Below are 20,901 nucleotides of genomic sequence, written 5' to 3'. Positions count from 1 at the left end.
AGCTCACCACGGCCCCTAATGTTCTCTGTGAAGTGAGGATCCCAGTGTATCTTTCTGCGAGTACCTTCCTCTTTATCATCCTAAATATGGACATTTTATCATTAATGTATACTTGATAATAAAATTACAAAAATATTCCCTTGTGCTCATAGATGCTAGTAGTATCCAACCCATTCTGATGAAATACAACAGAACCCATTAAAGATAATCTAATCGATTTAATGGTTCTAATGGGACCACTGGAAACTAATGGTGATGTCTACTGGTAATGTGCTGGCTTCTGGTAAACTGTCATTTGTTGCATTAAAGGTGCAATGTGTGATATTAAGGATGATCTATTGACAGAAATGCAATATAATATACATAACTCTGTCCTCAGAGGTGTATAAATACCTTACATAATGAAGATTATATGTTTTTATTACCTTAGAATGAGCTATTTACATAAACGTGTGTCCCCTTGCATGGAATTCACCATGTTGTTTCTACATATAGCCCTAAACGGACAAACTGTTCTACAGAGCGCGTTTTGTAAATAAGTTATCTCATTCGGGAAAGAAGTGAAAACGTGACAACATCTTAGTTCCGTGCCAGCCACCATAGTGCTTTGAAAGGGAGGGGGAGTGGTGGAGTGAGCCGTTGGTTGCAATTCGCAACCTCACCGCTAGATGCTAAATTTCACAAGCTGGACATTTAAGTGTTACTGGTCCAAATACATTGCAATGTATATAATTAATTTTATTCTTTTTATAATGGTTTTAATGGTAAAAAACTGATGGTCCAATATTTTACAAATTTACATATTCTGTTCTGCCAAATAATGTAATTTCAGCACTTCAGCAGTTAATTGTTTTTTATGTATTTATTGACATGTGACCAAGTCTGTGAAAACCAGGGTAAAGTGTCAAAATCTGATTATGAAATAACAAGCATCAAAGTCTGATTTTTACAATTAATTTCACTATGATTTTAACATGACTGTGCTTAGTCAATAATAAAGATATCAAGGTCATATTTATTAAGACAAAAATGACCTTAGCTAGGTTTTAACAGACTGGGTCACATACTGTAGGATTCCTTCCACAAATCCCATTGTCCTATTTTACTTTACTTCCAGCTAGTAGTGTTCACCCCAGACATCTGGAAGTCAAGATGACACTGATCTTATCCACAGTGAAGGCTCTTCAACTAGACGGTGGCTGCTATGGAAAGACTTCAACCCGCTGACAGAGAAGGTTAGAAAAATAGTGATGACTGAATATGAGATTAATAATGCAACATTATCCTTACTTTCAGACTGCCTCAATCTGGAAACTGCATAATTCAGCATTTACCTGTGAGATTTATGCATATCTGTGCTAACGTTTTGTTTTAGTAAATATAGAAAAAGTGTACAGTATGTACATTATTTGATGTAAATGTATTTGTGTAAATGTATGTTCGGATCAAAACAGCACTTTTTAAATTGATGCTTTCTGTAAGCTTTGGTCTCTGTATAATGGCCGCTCAGACACACTATAACCTGCGGTTACAAGAAGATTAAGCTTTTTCTCAGAATTATAAACAAGGCAGGCGGATGTGCTTATTTGATTCACTATCCTCTGGGTCTAAATTTGGTGAAGTATGAGATCTGACTGGCTTATGTTTGATCTATTCATCAGAGTTCATATAAGACAGCAACTGCTGCATGAGTCATGTTGGAGATTTGATGAGATTGCTTTAGGTTTTCTTGGCCTTTGGCAGTATCACTGACCTTTTTATATACTGTCGAGTAGGACGATGACTCACTGCAAAAAATGACTTTCTTACTAAGTCTTTTTTTCTTATTTTCCGGTAAAAATGTCTAAACATTCTTGAATCAAGAAGCATTTTCTTGATGAGCAAACTGACCTAGGAAAATAAGTCTTGTTTTTAGTAAAAAAAATAGGAAATTTCAGTGAATTTGTGCTTAATACAAGCAACAAAAAAAAAATCTGCCAATGGGGTAAGAAAAATAATCTTGAATTGAGTGACTAAGAAAAAGGTAAACCTTAATTCAAGATTATTTTTCTTACCCCATTGGCAGTTTTTATTGCTTGTTTTAAGCATAAATTCACTGAAATTTCATATTTTTTTACTAAAAACAAGACTTATTTTCATTTTGCTCATCAAGAAAATGCATCTTGATTCAAGAATTTGTAGACATTTTTACTGGAAAACAAGAAAAAAAGACTAAGTAAGAATTTCATCTTTTACAGTGTACCTGCATTGTACGATTCTGTTTGATGTTTTGCCCTTAAGTGGGGTTATGAAATAATTATTGTATACCAAGATCATGATACATTTCACAAAATGTGGAATTTACTGTATGTGGGTGCAGCAAAATTTCTCTCAATACAGTAAGAGCTATTTGAACTGTATTTAAGATATGCAACAGTGACCAGAAGTGGTGTCTGGAGGTTACATTAAACCATCAAAATATAAGCAAAAATGGACATTTACATTTATTCATTTGGCAGACGCTTTTATGGTATAACAAAATTATTAGCCCAAAAATAAAACTATAATATTTCAGGGAATGTGCATGGGTTTTATTCTGATATACAAAAATACGTAAAAATGCTCACATGAATAAAGCATACATATATTGGTCACAATTTTATCTGTGATTAAGATTAGTTGATCCTCTTGTGTAGTTATATTTTGTAGTAAATACATACAAAAGTTTTAATATATCTTATATATTTTATATATGTCTGTAAAATAATATAATATCAACAACGAGATGCCAATTTTCCAAAGTTGGACATCACTTTTGGCCATTATTTTATTTTGTGACATTAATTCTTCACACATGATTGATATGCCACTACTGCTAAATTAACTTTACAAGTAAGTTCAAATTAATTTTAGCAACATACAACTTTTCAGCCTTCTTCAGAGCCCATGGCAATGACCTCATTCTCTTATTATTTTTCACCCAGGTGGTGACCTGTCCCAATGCTTTGACTAATCTGACCAAAATAGTGTCTAGAATTAGAGCCAGTAATGCAGGTTGTCGAGGTTGGTGAAGAATGAGCGCCACATTTAGCATGCACCTGCATTCAGAGCATTTATTTTATCCCTTCACTTCTTTTATAAAAAAGCACTGAGACAATCATCTGTGATTAAAAAAAGCTTCTTTGCTGGTTATTTGTGAATGAGAAATGAAAGAAGCGAACAAGTTTCATACTGTGCTTCAGTGTTCAGAATGTAATTTTTGTCAAAACCAAAACAAAATGTACTATTCAGTGGAAGAAGTTCCCTTTCTGTCGGTCTCTCCATGTTGTGTCGAACCGACAGATGGGGTTCGTCTTGAGAACCTATCAATTTCTGACTAGTTTAGAAAAGGCCAATGAAATTGGCGAATTCAATTTGCATGCCGGACTCCGCCCCCGGATATCTGGGTATAAAAGGGAGACGGCGTGCTGCATTCATTCACATTTTGTTCTTTGGAGCCTTCACACATGATCGACTTCGAGACTTCAAACTCTACGCTGAATTACTGCTGGAATATTACGACGTGGTGCAGCAGACTGTCCCTTCCTGCAGCGACTTCCCCTGGGCGTCTTGGCAGTTCCAGAAGTGTTCAAGTTTTTTCTCTAAAAGAGCTAATTTCTCCAACGTGGCATGTCCCGCTGTTCTCGTGGGTGCAACACACTAATCGAGGAGGGGGACGGACACGATGTCTGCCTCAAGTGTTGGGTTTCCAGCACGCTGGGGCAGCCTTTGTGGATACGTCCTGCCCGCACTGCGGGTGGATGACTATTCAGACGTTGCATTCACGGGTGGCTGTGTTCCTTCGGGACTCAGCCACCACCTCGTCTGCTTCCCGTTCCGCGACAGCAGTGGCTACGGCCAGGCCATCCGCTATGGTGAGCAGAGAGGGTGATATGAGGATTACTGTGAGCGTTAATCCGTCAACCACTGGCTCGCGGACCTGTCGCACCTCATCTCGCTCGTTTGACCGTTCCCCAAGAGACGGTCCCACCATCTTGTTCCTCAACCACGTATTCGGAATGTCAGTTGACATACTGGCAACTGACTCCGACGATTCCTCAGAGCTCCCTCCCTCGGGGGGTCGAGCCCAGGAAGAAGTGGACGTCGAAATGTCAGCCATGCTTTCCGTGGGCATTGGGTTGCAGTGCCTCTCCGCACTGCCTCTCCCAGCGCTCGCGGCTGGATACATGGTACCTCGGGTTTGAGCGCGGCTCCGGGCTGCGCACGCCCCCAGTGCCGTGTTTCCCGGAAGTGCATGAGGAACTCAGTAAGACCTGGAATGCCCCCTTTTTGGCGCGTGCATGTCAAACTAGTTTCGTCGTCCTTTCTTCCCTCGGTGGTGGGGCAGCTAGAGGATACGTCGATATCCCCCAGGCAGAGTGTGCCGTCGCGGTGCACTTGTGCCCGCAGACGGCGGCCACCTGGGGGGCTTGTAGGTTTTCGGCATCTCTGGTGTCGAGAGCTTACACTGCTGCAGGCCAAGCTGCCTCCTCTCTCCACGCTATGGCCATCCTGCAGGTCCACCAGGCCAAGGTGTTGAAAGAGCTGCACGAGGGAAAGACCGACCCGGGGCTTATGCAGGAACCTTGGTCGCCCGGAGGGTGAGGGCGGTGCGGTCCAGGAGAGGCACCTCTGGCTCAATCTTGCAGAGATGCGTGATGCTGAGAAAGTCCGGAGATACCGTCGAGGACTTCTCTCAGCAGTTCTCGGTGGTGAAGAAGCAGATGGAGGCGATTGAACACATCCTACATGGCCGCGACCCAGCCGCCTACCGGCCGTCGAGGTCCTATGCGGTGTCTGCTCCCAAGCAGCCCCGCCCCTCTTGGACACCGGCTACGGCGCCCCCTACCCAGGCGGCCCCCTGGAAGAAGACGTCGAGGAGGAGCGCACCATCCCATCACCAGCCGCTGCAGATGCAGAAGTGACCCTGATGGGATGATCCCAGGGAGATCGAGACCACCATCGAGCCCAACCCCTAGCCATCGAACCACCTCCGGGGATCAATGAAGCAGATCGAACCCCTAGTCCCCCTGTCTCGGTCCCTGGGAGCCTGGCTAGCGCTTCCCAGACCGTCACGGTGGCAAGGGAGGATGATCTGTCTCAGCTATTCGATCCAATTTGCCAGACACCCACCCAAGTTTCGGGGCGTCCTCTTTACCTCTGTTCGAGGCAAGGATGCTCCCGTGCTTCGGGCCGAGGTCGCCACCCTTCTGGCGAAGGAAGCGATCGAGCTCGTCCCTCCAGCCGAGATGTTCTGCGGGTTTTACAGCCTGTACTTCATTGTCCCCAAGAAAGGCGGGGGGTTTCGCCCCATTCTAGATCTGCGTTCCCTGAATAGGCACCTACACAAGCTGCCATTCAGGATGCTGACGCAGAAGCGCATCCTGACGTCTATCAGATGTCAGGACTGGTTCATGGCTATCGACCTGAAGGATGCATACTTTAATGTCTCGATTCTCCCTCGTCATCGACCGTTCCTGCGGTTCGCTTACGAGGGGCGGGCATATAAGTACAGGGTCCTCCCCATCGGTCTGTCCCTGTCTCCACGAGTCTTCATGAAGGTCGTGGAAGCCGCCCTCGCTCCCCTCAGGGAGAAGGGCATGCGCGTACTCAACTATCTCGACGACTGGCTCATCTTGGCACACTCACGAGATCTGTTGTGTACACACAGGGACCTGGTGCTTCGGCACCTAGATCATCTGGGATTACAGGTCAACCGGGAAAAGAGCAAGCTCTCCCCCGTGGTAGACCTTCGAAGGACCTTCTTTCACAGGGGAAGGGCACATTGTGGCATCCGAGACCTGACCTCTGGAACCTCCATGTCTGGACAGGACGAGGAGATCCTGAGTGGCCTACCGCCTGCGGTGGTTGAGACCATCACTCAGGCTAGGGCCCCTGCCACTAGGCGGCTGTACGCCTTTAAGTGGCGCCTCTTCTCGTCCTGGTGCTCTTCTCGAGGAGAAGACCCACGGAGTTGCTTGATCGGGAACGTGTAGTCCTTCCTGCAAGAGAGACTCAAGAGTAATCTCTCTCCTTCCACACTGAAAGTGTATGTAGCCGCCATTGCCGCTCATCACGAACCAGTCGTTGGTAAGTCTCTGGGACAGCACGACCTGATCATTAGGTTCCTAAGGGGCGCGAGAAGGCTGAATCCGCCTCGTCCGTGCGCCGTACCCTCTTGGTACCTTGATGTGGTCCTGGCGGACCTCCAAAGGCCCCCTTTCGAGCCCCTGGGAGACGCCGCTCTTTCTCATCTCACGATGAAGATGGCTCTCCTGGTGGCGCTCACCTCCATCAAGAGGGTAGGGGACCTTGCCGCCCGCTGCAGCAGTCGAGAGATGCTTCTTAGGTTGAGTTTTGCCACCTGGCTAAGTCTTAAGTTGTGATACATTTTTGAGCTGATTAGTATTGAGGTATCTCTCCTTCTATTGTCCTTTTCTCCTCTAGCCATCTTCAGGATTAACAACCTGCTGGCAACATATTCAAAGTCACAGCCCAATTCTCCACTTAAAGACATAATGTAATCATATAAAAGACACTGGCCAGCCCTCAAAACCTCCATATTCAGCAGTTATATTGAAAAGAGGTGAGAAGATATGGGGCTAGCTGCTATAATGGGACCATTTAAATAATGCCACTAAAGAAATAATTTAGTGTTCAGGGAGAGGGTTTATGGCCCTTTTAAACATTGTACAGTGGGAAGATAAAACTAGCAGACTGATAAGTTAAATATGTGTGAGTAGACCGCAGTGGTTCAATATTGTGAAGGTACAGTTGGAGATTAATGTTGAATAAGAACAAGAGATCTGCAACCATTGAGAGAAAAGCAATAAAAAGCAAATGCAAATTTTATTGAACACAATATAAAAACTTTTACAACAGAATGGCAACAAAAAGTGTTGCAAATAAATGTGTTGCTCATAAAACCTCAAAAGTTTGTTGTGTGTAAGCATTGTGAATAACAGTGTTTTGTAAGAGGATGGTCTGGTCCAAATGACTGAACATACATGTATCACTTGAGATGGGATTTCACTCATCACCATTTGGAATTCAATCTGTTTTTTGGATATATGAGCCTTTTAAGTCCATATGTCTCCCTCTTCTTGTCTATCTGTATGTACGTCTCACCCAAAGACACCTTTCAGTTCTGTAGTCGGGGGAATGCTTTCTTTTCTGAGATGAAATCAAGAATCCTGGCAGGAAGCTGCTTGATGCCTGCCAATCCAAGAAGAAACCCACAGGGGTTTCTGCCAGAGAAAGAACTTGAAGAAAAAATCTAAGGTTAGTTAGTTATTCCTTTTTATCTGTTTGCATTATATTGCATTTGGACTTTTTGTTAACGTACCTTAATTTAGGCTTATTACCTGCCCTGAAGTATATATTTGGCACAGATCGATTGAAAGAGAGTCTAATCCCCATTTCTAGCTATGAATAGAATATGGCATGCCTCTGATACTTTGCCTTGATTCAGTCAATCCTTGATTAAACAGTTAAGGAAATCAGGTCAAGTAGGAATACAGATCAATACATTCCAAAAGCGTCACAGGGACCAAATCAATGGTGTGAGGATTGACTTACATCTGTAGGAAATTCTTAAGCACTAGGAAATGTGACAAAAAGGAGTGTGAACTTGGGTGTAAAGGATAAATAGGACACAAAAGCTGCCAGAGGGGTTACGGGCACAGAGCCGAGGCCCTTTCATAGTGCCTCTGCAATATCTGATCATACAGTATTAGATTATTCCTATCCCAACCGTATTCCTCATCCGTTGGGTTGTTGGTTTTGAAATCAATAAAAGTACGAGCAGGTAATTGGGTCAGTGCCCATGGAAAGCTGGATCCCCTCCATCCTCAGCTCAATGCCATTCACTTGCATCAGGGTCAAACTGCCTCCTGAGTAGTTATTTATATGAAGACACCACACATTTCCACAATAAATGAAGCGGAGAGAGGAGGATCTCACATTACATTGATTTTTATTGTCCATATGGAAAAAATAGATGTACATACCCTGCAAGAGTGTAAAGACTTTTTTAGTAATATAAGTTATGACAAATCTTAAATAAAATGTTATGAACATTTTATTGTCAGCTCTGAGTGAGTTTCAAATATGTGATTCCCTAATGGATTTTCTTCATTTATTGCAGTCATACTATGCATTACATATATATTCTCAGCCGTTTAACCTTATTTGTGGATGTCCTTGGTTTTATTGAGCCCATAAAATAGCTGTATCGTGCAGCATTTTAGTATCTCACTACATTGACATGTTATTTAGTAGCAAAACGCATAGGGTTACATACGCACAGGACCTCCATGTAATAATTTCGAAGATATGATAATAATGTATAATAACTTTGCTGCATTTCAGCTCTCTTCTATTAGCCTGCAAAAAATTGTGTTAAACTTTTGTTATAAATTTAGTCTGTCAGCAATAATGCATTCTTTTCACCATCTTTAAAGTCTTTAAGGTGCTGTATCCACATATATGTATAAAGAAATGCATCCTTTTATATTTCTTTGTACGTGTAATTTACAGACAGTCGAAAAAGGGCTTTACTTCTTCACCTCTTATCATGTCAACATCTTTTAGCCGTGTTGACCATGCAGTTCATCAGGGTCCTGCCATTCCCCAAACTATGGGAATGTGGCAAGATTTTTCATTATGTTGGATATGCTCCCAGTGTGTGACCTCAGCAGACTAGAGAGGAGGGGACGGGTAATTAAAGTGGACCACAGAGAGATCACAGCAGACTAGCTTGAGTAAATGACAGCTGGGTCTGACATGTTTGGCTACCACTGGGCCCCCTTCTGACGTACAGGTGGCAAAGAGAGCAGATAAAAGTGAAAATGAGCAGCTAAATTGAGTTTTCCTTATAGATCGTTCCCTCCCCCCTCCCCCGGTTCTTCCCATTGGGGGAACTGGTGCTGGTCTTCCAACTGAGAACTGAAACAAAGCCAAATAGGCCTGACCTGATTGGTTGTGTCTGGAATTGACTCTCACATAATTTAGTCTACATAAATAGAATCGAGCTCAATACATCGATGGCATACAGCTAAATTAGATTTGCAAGAAGACGTTGAAGGTCACGGTGTTATTTAATAAAGTTATTTTTACGGAGAAGTATCAATTAAACCTTACTGGCCAGGTCTCCGATTATAGACAAAGGCTTGAAATAAACGTTTTCAAAGCAGAGTTGAGTCTTGGACCTTTTAGGTCAAATGTGTTTTTGTATTATAAATACTTGGAATGAACTGGTCACGCTTCTTTAAATCTTGTAATATTTAGTTTAAGTGTGTGTATATACAGTATATTGTATATAGTTTTAAACCATTGCACATGTTGCAGGTATACAAAACATTTTACTGCTACACTGTTAAAAATAAAGGTACTTAAAAGGTACTTTGATGCCATAAAGAACCTTTTTTTTGTCTAAATGGTTCCATAAAGAACCTTTAACATCTGAAGAACCTTTCTGTTTAACAAAATGTTCTTTGTGGCGAAAAAAGATTCTTCAAATTATAAAAAGGTAAGAAAGAGATGGTTCTTTAAAGAACCTTTGACTAAATGGTTCGTTGTGTAACCAAAAATGGTTCTTCTATGCCATCGCTGTGTTGAACCTTTATTTTTAAGAGTGTAGTGTATAATTGTCCTGTATGTGAATGTAACTTTGACCTTGAAATTAAAATGCAAAGATCAAAATAATTAGGTTTAAAATTAAGAAATAAATAAAGTACAATTATCCATTCAACTAGTTTTATAGGAATTTGCTGATAAGAAATCACACAACAGGTCAACATCTTTATAATTTTCAAATTTTAGGCAGATTTAGTTTCACACATCTGCTTATTTTATTATTGGCGCCCTAGAAGTGTAATAAATAAATGTGGTGAGAAATTATTTGAACAGAGAGTGAATCATAATATATTGTGGATCAATACTTTAAAGTTTCTTTGAATATCTTTTACTAACTTTCAAATCTGAGGGTTGGTGCATTAGACCTACACATCTTTACAGTACAACAGAGACAGAATGTCAATTTATTCAAGTTCATAGGACAGATAACCTTTTGGCATTGTTCTTTGTTATTTTTTATTTGCTTAAACACTATAATTCATTCTGTTATATATATCAAAACATATATCCTTACATTGAATAGCCATACACTTAAAAAAGGTGCCATAAAAAAGCGATGCCATAGAACCATTTTTGGTTCCACAAAGAAACTATTTAGTCAAAGGTTCTTTAAAGAACCTTTCTCTCTTTCTCACCTTTTTATAATCTGAAGAACCTTTTTTCACCACAAAGAACCTTTTATGAAACCGAAAGGTTCTGCAGATGTCAAAGGTTCTTTATGGAACCATTTATACAAAAAAGGTTCTTCTATGGTATTGAGAAGCAATATTTTTGAAGCAATTATTTTTAAGAGTGTACTGCAAAGTGTCATAGATTGCCTCTTTTTAAAACCTTTTTGAATTTTGATTTTGATTGGACGAGAAGTGCTCCAAGAGTGCTGATGTAAGACCCCAATGCACTCTTTCTTCTGTGCTATTGCTTTACTACCTTCTAATAGCTAAAGCGTCTCATGATATCAAGTTGGTCATTTATTTCATTCTACTGCTAGCTAAATGTTCAATGTTCCTTTCCAATATAGTCTGATAAAATTCAGACATTTAGCATGATTCATATCTGTCACCTCAAAAGAACAGTACAATTAAACTGACTGTTTACGTCAAATATCTCATCTGACCTGAGCAGTGACGCGTGCAGTTAAAAAGAGCAGCCTGACCTCTCGCAGCCCTCCCATTGCTTCTCAGGAGGAGACAGCCGGATCAATCCGCACGTTGAGCTCTGGGATGAGGTTGCGGGTAATAATAGCACCGAGACGAGCCTGCTATTTATATGCACTGATGTTTTGGTGAGAAGGTGGGCAGGCTGAGATAAATCCTCACGATTTGCGTCACCAGTTACCTCGATTCCTAAAAACAGCTCTGAAAACACGTGAAAGCACACGCAGGACACACACACACACACAACGAACCATGTGGTGTTGCCTGTACTATTAGCGCTGTTATTATCAGTAATAAAATGGTAGCTTTCTCTCAGTGAGTCAAACCTGCAGGTATGCCTCGAGGGTTACCAACTAGAACACAAAACTATAGATTCACAAGTGATATGTTTTAAAAGAGCTCTGCTTGCTGTTTCTATATTAAACATGAAGACAAATGTAGATTCTATTCAGGTTCCTCCAATGAATAAGCATAACAGAAAATAAGGGTGTGTTCAGAACTGCTGAAGTCGCTTGCATCATTAACACGCAGCTCCCACGTTGGGAATTGAAAAATCACGATGCTCTCCTCACAGAGCCATGACCAGACCTGCCTCACAAGTTGAGACGCGGCCCATTTCTGATGACCCTGAGATAAGTGGGAGGTGTTAAAACACCTCTCAGCATCTTGGCCGTTTCTTATCAACATTTCTGAGAAGCGTGATATAACAACAGGTCTGTGTTTGAACTGTGATGAATACCGTGGCTGGGAAGTTCACAAAGTTCCACAATCTCTCTGGTTTTTTCTCACACTTCAGACACTTCGCATAGATGGCCTGCTTGTCTTTTTAATCTCTGTGATCCCTGCACTTCTGGGACTTGATCTTATAAGTGTCTGTGTGTCTTTTTGTGTGACATCCGAATCTGTGATTTTCAGGCAGACATCATTATTATGTTAGTACTGTGGTTAGCATATAGCTGTAGTGGTTTGCAGAAGATGTTGTGGACTGGTTAACGTTTTATGTAAGAATTTGACATTTATTATTGGTTATTATACCACGGGGCTGTGGAATGCTTCATTCTGATTGGCTGACGAACGTTCAACGGGTGTGCATTATTTTTCAGTCAAACGCACACCTATGAAGTAGTTCCACATCTGTCGACCGAATTACAGTTCGATATCACTGCGCCAAGTTTAAATAACAGAAAGGTTATAGTGTAACCTACAGGCCATCACAGCACACAAGCACCCTGCTCTTGATCTGACGTTTATAATGTCAAACTGTATTGTTAATGGAAACGCGTGCCGTTTCGTTTCAATAAACACAGCGTTTCAATAAAGAAATACACTGAAATCGAATAAATAAAATAACTGAATAGAAAAATAGAATGAATTCATAAACACTGATAGATACTCGTTTGTTTTCCTCTTCATGCTGCTTAACAAATAGCCTATATTTTGATAGACCTACTCTTTCAAAATTTTGCATGATTTTTTTACTGCTGATGATAGAAACAATACGAGGAATAAATAATATTATTACCACTGGCTTTTCTGTCACATTACTGCAAACACACAGGTGTGCGCGCGGCCTAACACACACGCACACACGCACACTTCTTCAAAGTTGCCATTTTGGCCTTTATTGGAAATGTGCTCCCTCTTCGGCATTCCCTTAGCTAGCCTCATGATTTATACACCTGGGATGTTTTCCAAACAAAGTTGACGTTCCAATACATGCTGGATGGTTTCCAACTCATCCATTACATTTAAAATTTTGTAAGCAAAAAATGTATATAAATATATAATTTATATTTGTCTATAAAACTACTTTAATTGAAACTTTTACCGGTTCTGAGAAGCAAAAATTCAAACTTTTGACTGGCATTGAATATGTTGACATCATTCTGTAAGTTTCTCCACAACAGAACAGAAAACTGATTCGATTAACCTTCCCACCAATCCAATTAACAGACCTCTTGTTATTTGCTGCCCATTCGTTTACTCCTCCTCTCTTCCTCTCTGCTTCACTTTCAATATCAATCTGTTTATTTCATGCCTCTTCTGTTATGCGTTTTTAGAGTATATGTTATCCACTCTTTTGGCCGGTCCCTCACATGCGCTTCTCACTGTCCAATCACGCAAGAGTGATCATTACGGTCGTACAAACGAACAGATCACCCTTCAAATGGCTATTGACATGCATATCAATCAATTGTGTTTGCTCAATAAGAAAATCGTTTAGAATGACAAGGTAAGATATATTGCATCTGAAAGTCTCCTGCCATGCATGCTCTGCCCTTATACAAGGTCATGGTAAAAGTCATACTGCACTCTGTTGATTAAATTAGACAAGTTTGCATTGTAATCTGATTTAAAAACCGGTCGCTCATTATAACTAAGTTATTCTCAGTTTTTCACCCCTAGCACACTGTAAACCAAGAGACATACCTGACACAGTGAAAATTAACAGTGCAGAGAAATTTCAGCACACTTCATCCTTTTCAGACCATTTTATTTGGCTTGTTTACTGTGTTTTTTGTGAGTGTGTACTAGTTTGACATTGTGAGGACGCAAAGTCCCTATTTGTGGTGTATTGATATTTAAGGCCACGTCAGCTACATTATGAAGACTAGGACTGTCATGATCAGGTTTTCACTACACGGTTATCGTGGTGAAAAAAAAATCACAATAACAATATTCTCACAATTTCTATTGAATATTTTAAAGAAGTAAACAATACTATAGGTCAAATTCATCTTCAATTTGGTTTGTTTTGTGTTTTCTCTTTTTTGGCCAATGAATCACACTCAAAATATGAGTGTTTTTTCTTTTCATGAATTGCTCACCGCCAAGGATCAAGTCACCACTTCAGTTGAAGGGCCACACACACATGATGAAGTCATGATAAGCAAATGATAAGTACTATATTTGGATGTCAACAGAATTCATGTCCTATGTGCAGTGTTTATCCAATTTTGGGATCTGTGCCTTTACCTACAGGCTACTATGAACAAGACATAATCATGCTTGATAACTCAGATCATAATTACTGAAAAACATTATTTCTTACAATAACTGATATACTGATCTAACCTTTAATCATGCATTAGGTAATGTACTTTTTTGTATATTCCTTTAACCATCAGGGCACGTTAAAAACGCCAACAATACTTATGGCAAAAAACTTATTTTGTCACAGTATCATGCCGCAATCTTCTCAAACTCTTCATGACTCTAGGGTCATGATTATTATTAGTCATCAACTATGTTTTTGTTATATTGTTTTATGTGCAAGGCTAGTTGAAGCAGGCTACACTAATCACTTTTCTTACGGTCGGTGAATATAGGCTAAACTGCAATGACAGAGAATTAGGAGAAAATAAATACATGTTTGAAATAAATGAATAAAATGTCACGACAGTATTTTAAATGACACACTTTTAGTCAATGATTGGGAGACTTGGATACTTTATTGAATATATCATGATCATACGTAATAAATCATAATTCATGATGATGTACCCATCTTAGTTAATGTTTTAATTAAGATGTTGTTCTTTCATAAAGTCAATGGAAGACTTTGAACTCAGGTTACTTCCTGATAATTCATGAGGTATTAAAGGAACACTCCACTTTTTTTGGAAATAGGCTCATTCTCCAACTCCCCCAGAGTTAATAAGTTGAGTTTTACCGTTTTGGAATCTATTAAACTGATCTCCGGGTCTGGCGATAGCCCTTTTAGCATAGCTTAGCATAGATCATTGAATCCAATTAGACCAGTAGCATCGCGTTCAAAAATGACCAGAGTTTCGATATTTCTACTATTTAAAACTTAGTTTTTGTTTTAAAAATCCCCTCATAGCACATTTATGTAGAATATAATACAAGCATGCCGAAAGTATAAGTCAGTATTGATAACAGTAGTGCAATGGAACTTTTTCAGTTCCAGGTCTCTGTGTGCTAGAGGAAGCTATACAGTAAATCAGATTACAGCATCTTCCCTCTAGATGGCCCTATTAAAATGATGACATGATGTATAGACTCAGCATGTGCACAGTTCACAGAATGCAAGACGCACTACAATGAGAAAGAAGAGACTGGTCTTCTTTTAATTACTGGCATTAGCACAGCAACACTGCAAAAAATGGCATTCCTTCTAAGCATTTTTGTCTTGTTTTTCCAGTAAAACTATTTAAAACTTCTTAAATTACGATACATTTACATAACAAGAAAAGAGACCTAAGATATTTAGTCTTGGAACTAGGTAAATTTATGTTTAAATTAAATCTACAGTAATTTACTGGCAAACCTGCTGCAAAACTACAGGAAAGTCTTACAGTGTATATACATGTGTATAAATATTCTAGCTACATGCATGTATCATTTAGTTTACAGTAGAAATACTTTCACACTTACAGAAGAGTAAATAGCAGTGATGTATTTCCTGTTTGTTCTGATATTTCCTGTATTTCCAGATAAAATATGCGTAAGGTCAAAGCTGCAGACCAACAGAGGTACTGTTTATATTTAACCACCCTGTGTGTTTTAGTTGCTAAGGCATACCTGCATTTCCAAACTGCAATGCATGAACCTTGACCATATTATGGGAAGAAACAACTGAAATTTTAAGTCACTTGTCCAGATCAACAGTTTCATTCAAACGAAAAGTAAAACCAAATTTTCTTTGTCTAGATTCAGAATGATTTGCCACCAGACCAAGGTTCACTTCCTGAGACTATACTTCCTCAGCCTTTCTCACTCAACACACCTCAAGCTTCACATTCACATCAGCAACTGCGAGATGACAATGGAGAACCTGAACGTTTCCAACAGTTCTGTCTATACTTCAGTGGGTGTGCTAACCACCAGTACTGTTCTGGGAGTCTGCTGTGCGCTGGGTGTGCCAGGTAATGTGGCAGTGCTGGTAATGCTCGTGCAACATTTAAAGGAGGGAAGCTTCACTCCAAAATTGATGATGAGTCTGGCTGTCTCTGATCTGCTGAGTCTGATCTTTCTGCCTGTGTGGATCTATGCTCTCCTGAATGGCTGGAGTTTTGGCCAAGGTCTGTGCAAGTTTTTCTCCTACGTTGTGTACTGGAGTCTGTACAGCAGCGTGTTTTGCATGACCCTGATGAGTGTCCAGAGGTACCTACAGGTTCTGTATCCGCAGCGGTGGGCTAAACTTGGAAGACGTGGTGAAAATGGACTCATTTGTGGGATTTGGACATTAAGTGGCATTTTGGGCTCTCATGCTCTCATTTATCGAATGGCTGATCAGATTAAAAAGAAGATGCACTGTTATCCAGCCTATAAGAATCATCAAGAAAAAAATGCTATCATACTTATGGAGACTGTTGTGCTGTTTCTTGTACCTTTTATATGCCTTGTCTGCTTCTACCTTCGACTCCATAAAAGGATAAGTCAGTCGTCTTCTTTCAACAGTCACAGGTTGACAAAACTGTCAGTGAGAATTGTTGTGACGTTCTTTATATTCAGCACTCCCTGTATGATCAACAACATAGTCCAAATAGCAGTGCCAAAGAATTTAAATGTAAGCAACAATGTAACTGGGGCTCTTTTCTTTATCAACAGTTGCGTGAACCCCTTTCTTTATGCCTTCTCAGCCCGAACGCTACGATGCAGAGGCAGAGCGCATTCAAACCATCCACACGATACAAATCCGAATGAGTAAATGCCTTCTCATAGCAGAACATACTTCTGTATAATGTGTTCTGTACATGTCTTTAGTTATATCTGGTTGAACTTGCTAAATTCTCTTTATGGAAAACTGGGGAGTATTAATTACATTTCTAATTGTATTTAGTATTTTGATGTGTTCTAACAAGAGTTTTTGCTGTAGAATAAAAATGTCATATTTATCTCAGAAGGCAAAGTTTAAATCAGTCATCACTTGTGGAAGGAAATGTGGTAATGCTGAGGTAGATATTAATATCTTGAACATTGCACTGCTCAATAAGGAAACTTTCCATCTCTATTGCTGTAATTTTCTATCTAAAGCTTTTCTATTATTATTATTGTTGTTGTTATATTAAATGGTCAAATGATAGCTTTTAAATTTTCTTGGTGGCTATTTTAAAGTCTCCTATAGTCTCTTTAGACCCTAACCATACCCACGGGTTTATTAAAATCATCTTAAATTGAAGTGAGTGCAACTAATTATAATGACACATGAATGCTTAAAAAGAAAATGTAATTGTAATTGAAAGATGAGAGAATGCTTTTTACAGTTTTTTCAAATTGCTTACACACAATTTTTGAAACTATGGCTCCATTTCTCAAAACTCTACATGTACACACACGCACGCACGCACGCACACACGCACACGCACACACGCACACGCACACGCGCACACGCACACGCACACACACACACGCACGCACGCACGCACGCACGCACGCACGCACACACACGCACCCCCACCCCCCCACACACACACACACACACGCACACACACACACAAGAATCTCTTCCGTCAGCACCTGACCGATCATTTCTGACTTCTATATCTTTTCTACTCTATCTATACATACATATATATATATATATATATAAACTTAGCTCTGTAGTAGGCTTTGTGAGACATGTTTTATTGCACTTATGCTTTTTGTTTTCCTAATGTTAACCCAATTGCTTCCATTGTTTACCCAACTTTTAAGTCGCTTTGGATAAAAGCGTCTGCTAAATGACTAAATGTAAATGTAAATAATTAGCCACATACACACCAAACTACACACAGATGTGAACAGTGCAAAACACTCTTGTGTCTTTTTCCAGTGTGCTGTGAAGTGTTCAGGAGTTTGTCATAGCACTCGCACTACATTTGCACATACACACTGTATATATGTATAGATTTTCACTATAAACAGAAAAGAAGGGGGAGGTAAATATTGTATTCTGAAAACATTGTATTTTTATTGAGTTTAACTAAGGGATCAACAGTAACAGTTACATTTGAAGATTCTGTAAGCAAATATGCTTGTTGCTATAGTGAAAAAAATATTGTGCATGCTGTCTTCATCCTCTCATCATCATCTTTGTCTCACTTTCTACATGTACAGTAAGTAAACAAAAAAGTTGGAAGTGTTTTCACACACTTCTGCAAAGGAGTGTAGAATTTTTAATGTCAGTATTTTCCCAATGAAACACATGTGCTATTAGTTTTAAATGTTGTCTCTGATGTAGAGACCTATGTTTAGAGTTTTGCAAAAAGTTTGTTTTACAATAGAAAACTGAGTTTACAGTTTTTTCAACTGCTTACACACAAAATGTTTACTTGTCACACAATTTCTGAAACCTGACACTCAAACACCAGAACCACGTTCGGCAAAACCATACACTAATTCTCGACCTTTGACACAAAAATCTGACAGGAAGTATATTGATTTCCTTTTTCAAACACAACCAATCAAAATGGGAGTGGTTGGTTGTGCTGCTGTCATTGCCTTTCCTGCATACATGTCCGATTTGCAATTGCATTCGCGTTCCGTGCATACGTGCCCGATTCACGCTTCTAATCAGTACCCGCCCATGCGTCCGTTTCGGCCCAAAAAGTACATCGGCCCACCGGGAAAATGCCCGGTATGCCCGATTACCAACCCAGCCCTGGTTCTCAAGTTCAAACCCCATTCTGTCTCGACACAACGTCTCATTCCCTCCATCAGGGAACAAAGGTTACAGTCGTAACCGAGACTATTTTTTTTAAAGATAGCCTATATATATCTAGTCCTTATTTACAGTTTTTCTTGATTGCTAACACAATTCATAAAACAATTCACCATTTTCTGACAACTATAAACACATTCTCAGAACAATACACCAACTTGTACAAACCCCACACAAATACAGCCTCATTTTGCAAAGGTTTAACCATGTTCTCATTCAGAAAACACATTCACATAATAATGAACTGAAGTGTCAAGATGTAAACTCAAATAGCACACTTTTATTCATCAGTAAACATTCAGTAGCAAAACTCATGACACACCAATCAGAATATCAGGATAATATAAATAGGAGCGCAGGTAATTGTGCATCCTAGAATCATCTATTGGGCTTTATACTACTTACAGTAAACATACGGTATAATTACAGTACACACTTTACATGAGAGAAATTTCACTATTCTGTATCTAGTGAACTGTAGCACGTGTACACCCTCAAATTTGTGATTATCAAGTTTACAAATTTGTATTTGTAGCCTTTTTTACCTGTTCCGTATTTTTGCAGAAAATTCGGAATACTTTTACGAAATTGGGCCAAAAGTGCAGAGCCATATTTTGGTTTTTCAGCAAGTTTGAATGGTTTTGAGAAGAGAGCTTCATTTTGACCTGAAAATAGGATGTTTGGGGAATTGGGTGAGAAGTTATGGATTTGTGTTTCGAGTGTCAAGAAAAGGATGCATAATTTCATAAATGTGTTTAATCAATCGAGAAAAACTGTAGCCTAATATGAAATATGTTATTTATATTTTATAATATACATTTATTTTGTTATATTTTCCAAGCCTGATATAAAAGGGCAACACAGAAGGACAAACCTTTTTCCTTTTATGTCATGTTTCCGTATAATTGCGAATCAATCAATAATAAGTACGTGCGTGTGCGTGTGAGAGAGTGAGTGAGTGAGAGAGAGAGAGAGAGAGAGAGAGAGAGAGGAGGTGGCACTCACGGGCACATACTGGCAGTGCGCTCTCTGAAACTCAGCTCACGACAGACCGGACCGCACACTTCATGTAGTAACATTATGCTGGACCTCTCATTCCTAAACATGAGCAGCTCACGGAGCAGTTTGAATCAAGGAGAAGAGAGGCCATTCTGCGGATGATTCGTTTGCGTTGTGCATTTCTCTCCTCCATTATAGATGCGACGAGTGGAATGAGCTGTTTTTACACCTCGGTCGTTTCCATTAAAGCATGGGAACTGCCGTGTCCAAGAAGAAGAATTTAAGGAACGATGCCATTTCTTCTGTTGCCGCAAAAGTTAGGTGAGTCTCTGCAGCACAGAACGGCTGCGTATCATACAGCATGCTGCCATAATAGATTGTGTGATGTTGCGGTCCAAAACTAAACGGAACTAACAGAAATGTTACCATATCTCACTCTTCGTTTAACCTTTAGTTGAATGTAAATGTCTGATCAAAACACAACCTTTCAGAGATGCGACTATGTAAAATACGGCAAAAAAATGCATGCAAAATATTTTATTTAATCGCTTTGGCTAAAAACTACCTAAAATAAGAAATGCCCAAAAATCGGATTTGCACTGTTTGTCCCCATACTGTGTTGAAATCTTAATTCGTCTCTCAAGAGGATATTGAGAAGATTTTCTGTGTATTATTATAATTTATATAAGTCTATTTTAAGGATTTTGTGATTGGCAACAGTTGTGTTACGCATGCATTTTCAGCCTAAAATATTCAATTCACAATCAACACTTTTAAATATCATTTTGGGGTTTTATTTTGGTATCAGTTGAGTTTTTGTTTACCTTCCATTTTTTTAGTTTACATCCAAACTCTTGTGTGTGCGCTGACGATTTGTTTGGATGTTTACAGCCTCCTCTCGCGATCTTTCTCGCGTAGCTAATCTACCCTTGTGTTTTACCAGGAAATGGGCTTTGGAATTGGACATAGCATTTACACTCCCTTGTTCCACTCTCCCAATACTGTTTTAAAGGTGAACATAAATGACAAACCTTTTACACATTTAGTGCATGCAGCACAAATTAAAGTGAATATCCAAGTCTCAGGTGATCTGAAATAATGTTGGTGTCTGAAATATTCCGTTACACTCTCTACCTGCTTGTGTACTTTGGCACTTGGCAGGTTGGCAGTGACCTGTCATTCTGTTAACTCACTTAAGTGACTCCCTCACTAATTTATTTAGATCGCAACTCTCATGCACTCCCTTTTCTCACTCACTTTTTCAATAACATTATTCTCACTTATTCAATCATATCAGCAATCACTGGCTTATCAGATCATTTGTTAAGTCGGTCAGTGTCATTCACACACTCAGATCACACTCACTCACTGATTCATTTCACCCACACCAAATGCAATGACCTTTAAGAAGTTAAACACATGATAACA

General features: G+C 39.7%; 2 protein-coding genes across 4 annotated transcripts in view; both read left to right on the top strand.

Moving 5' to 3' along the window:
- Positions 1-15,489: 15,489 nt before the first annotated feature.
- On the top strand, positions 15,490-16,480 carry LOC130563815 (leukotriene B4 receptor 1-like). Its single transcript, XM_057349602.1, has 2 exons — positions 15,490-16,294; positions 16,383-16,480. The coding sequence occupies exons 1-2, from the start codon at positions 15,490-15,492 to the stop codon at positions 16,388-16,390; spliced, it is 813 nt and encodes a 270-aa protein (XP_057205585.1). The 3' UTR covers positions 16,391-16,480.
- A 2,990-nt stretch (positions 16,481-19,470) lies between these two features.
- nsmfb (NMDA receptor synaptonuclear signaling and neuronal migration factor b) overlaps positions 19,471-20,901 on the top strand; it is a 37,663-nt gene continuing 36,232 nt past the window's right edge. For all 3 annotated transcript variants that reach the window (XM_057355703.1, XM_057355699.1, XM_057355695.1), the window contains exon 1: positions 19,471-19,794. In XM_057355703.1, coding sequence (XP_057211686.1) covers positions 19,764-19,794 — 31 coding nt within the window. In that variant the 5' untranslated portion in view covers positions 19,471-19,763. The remainder of the gene's footprint in view (positions 19,795-20,901) is intronic.

This window comes from Triplophysa rosa, linkage group LG2 (genome assembly GCF_024868665.1).
Source record: "Triplophysa rosa linkage group LG2, Trosa_1v2, whole genome shotgun sequence".
In the NCBI taxonomy this organism is placed as follows: Eukaryota; Metazoa; Chordata; class Actinopteri; order Cypriniformes; family Nemacheilidae; genus Triplophysa; species Triplophysa rosa.
Note: the sequence above shows the minus strand (reverse complement) of the source record. Positions and strands in the feature narration are given on the sequence as shown.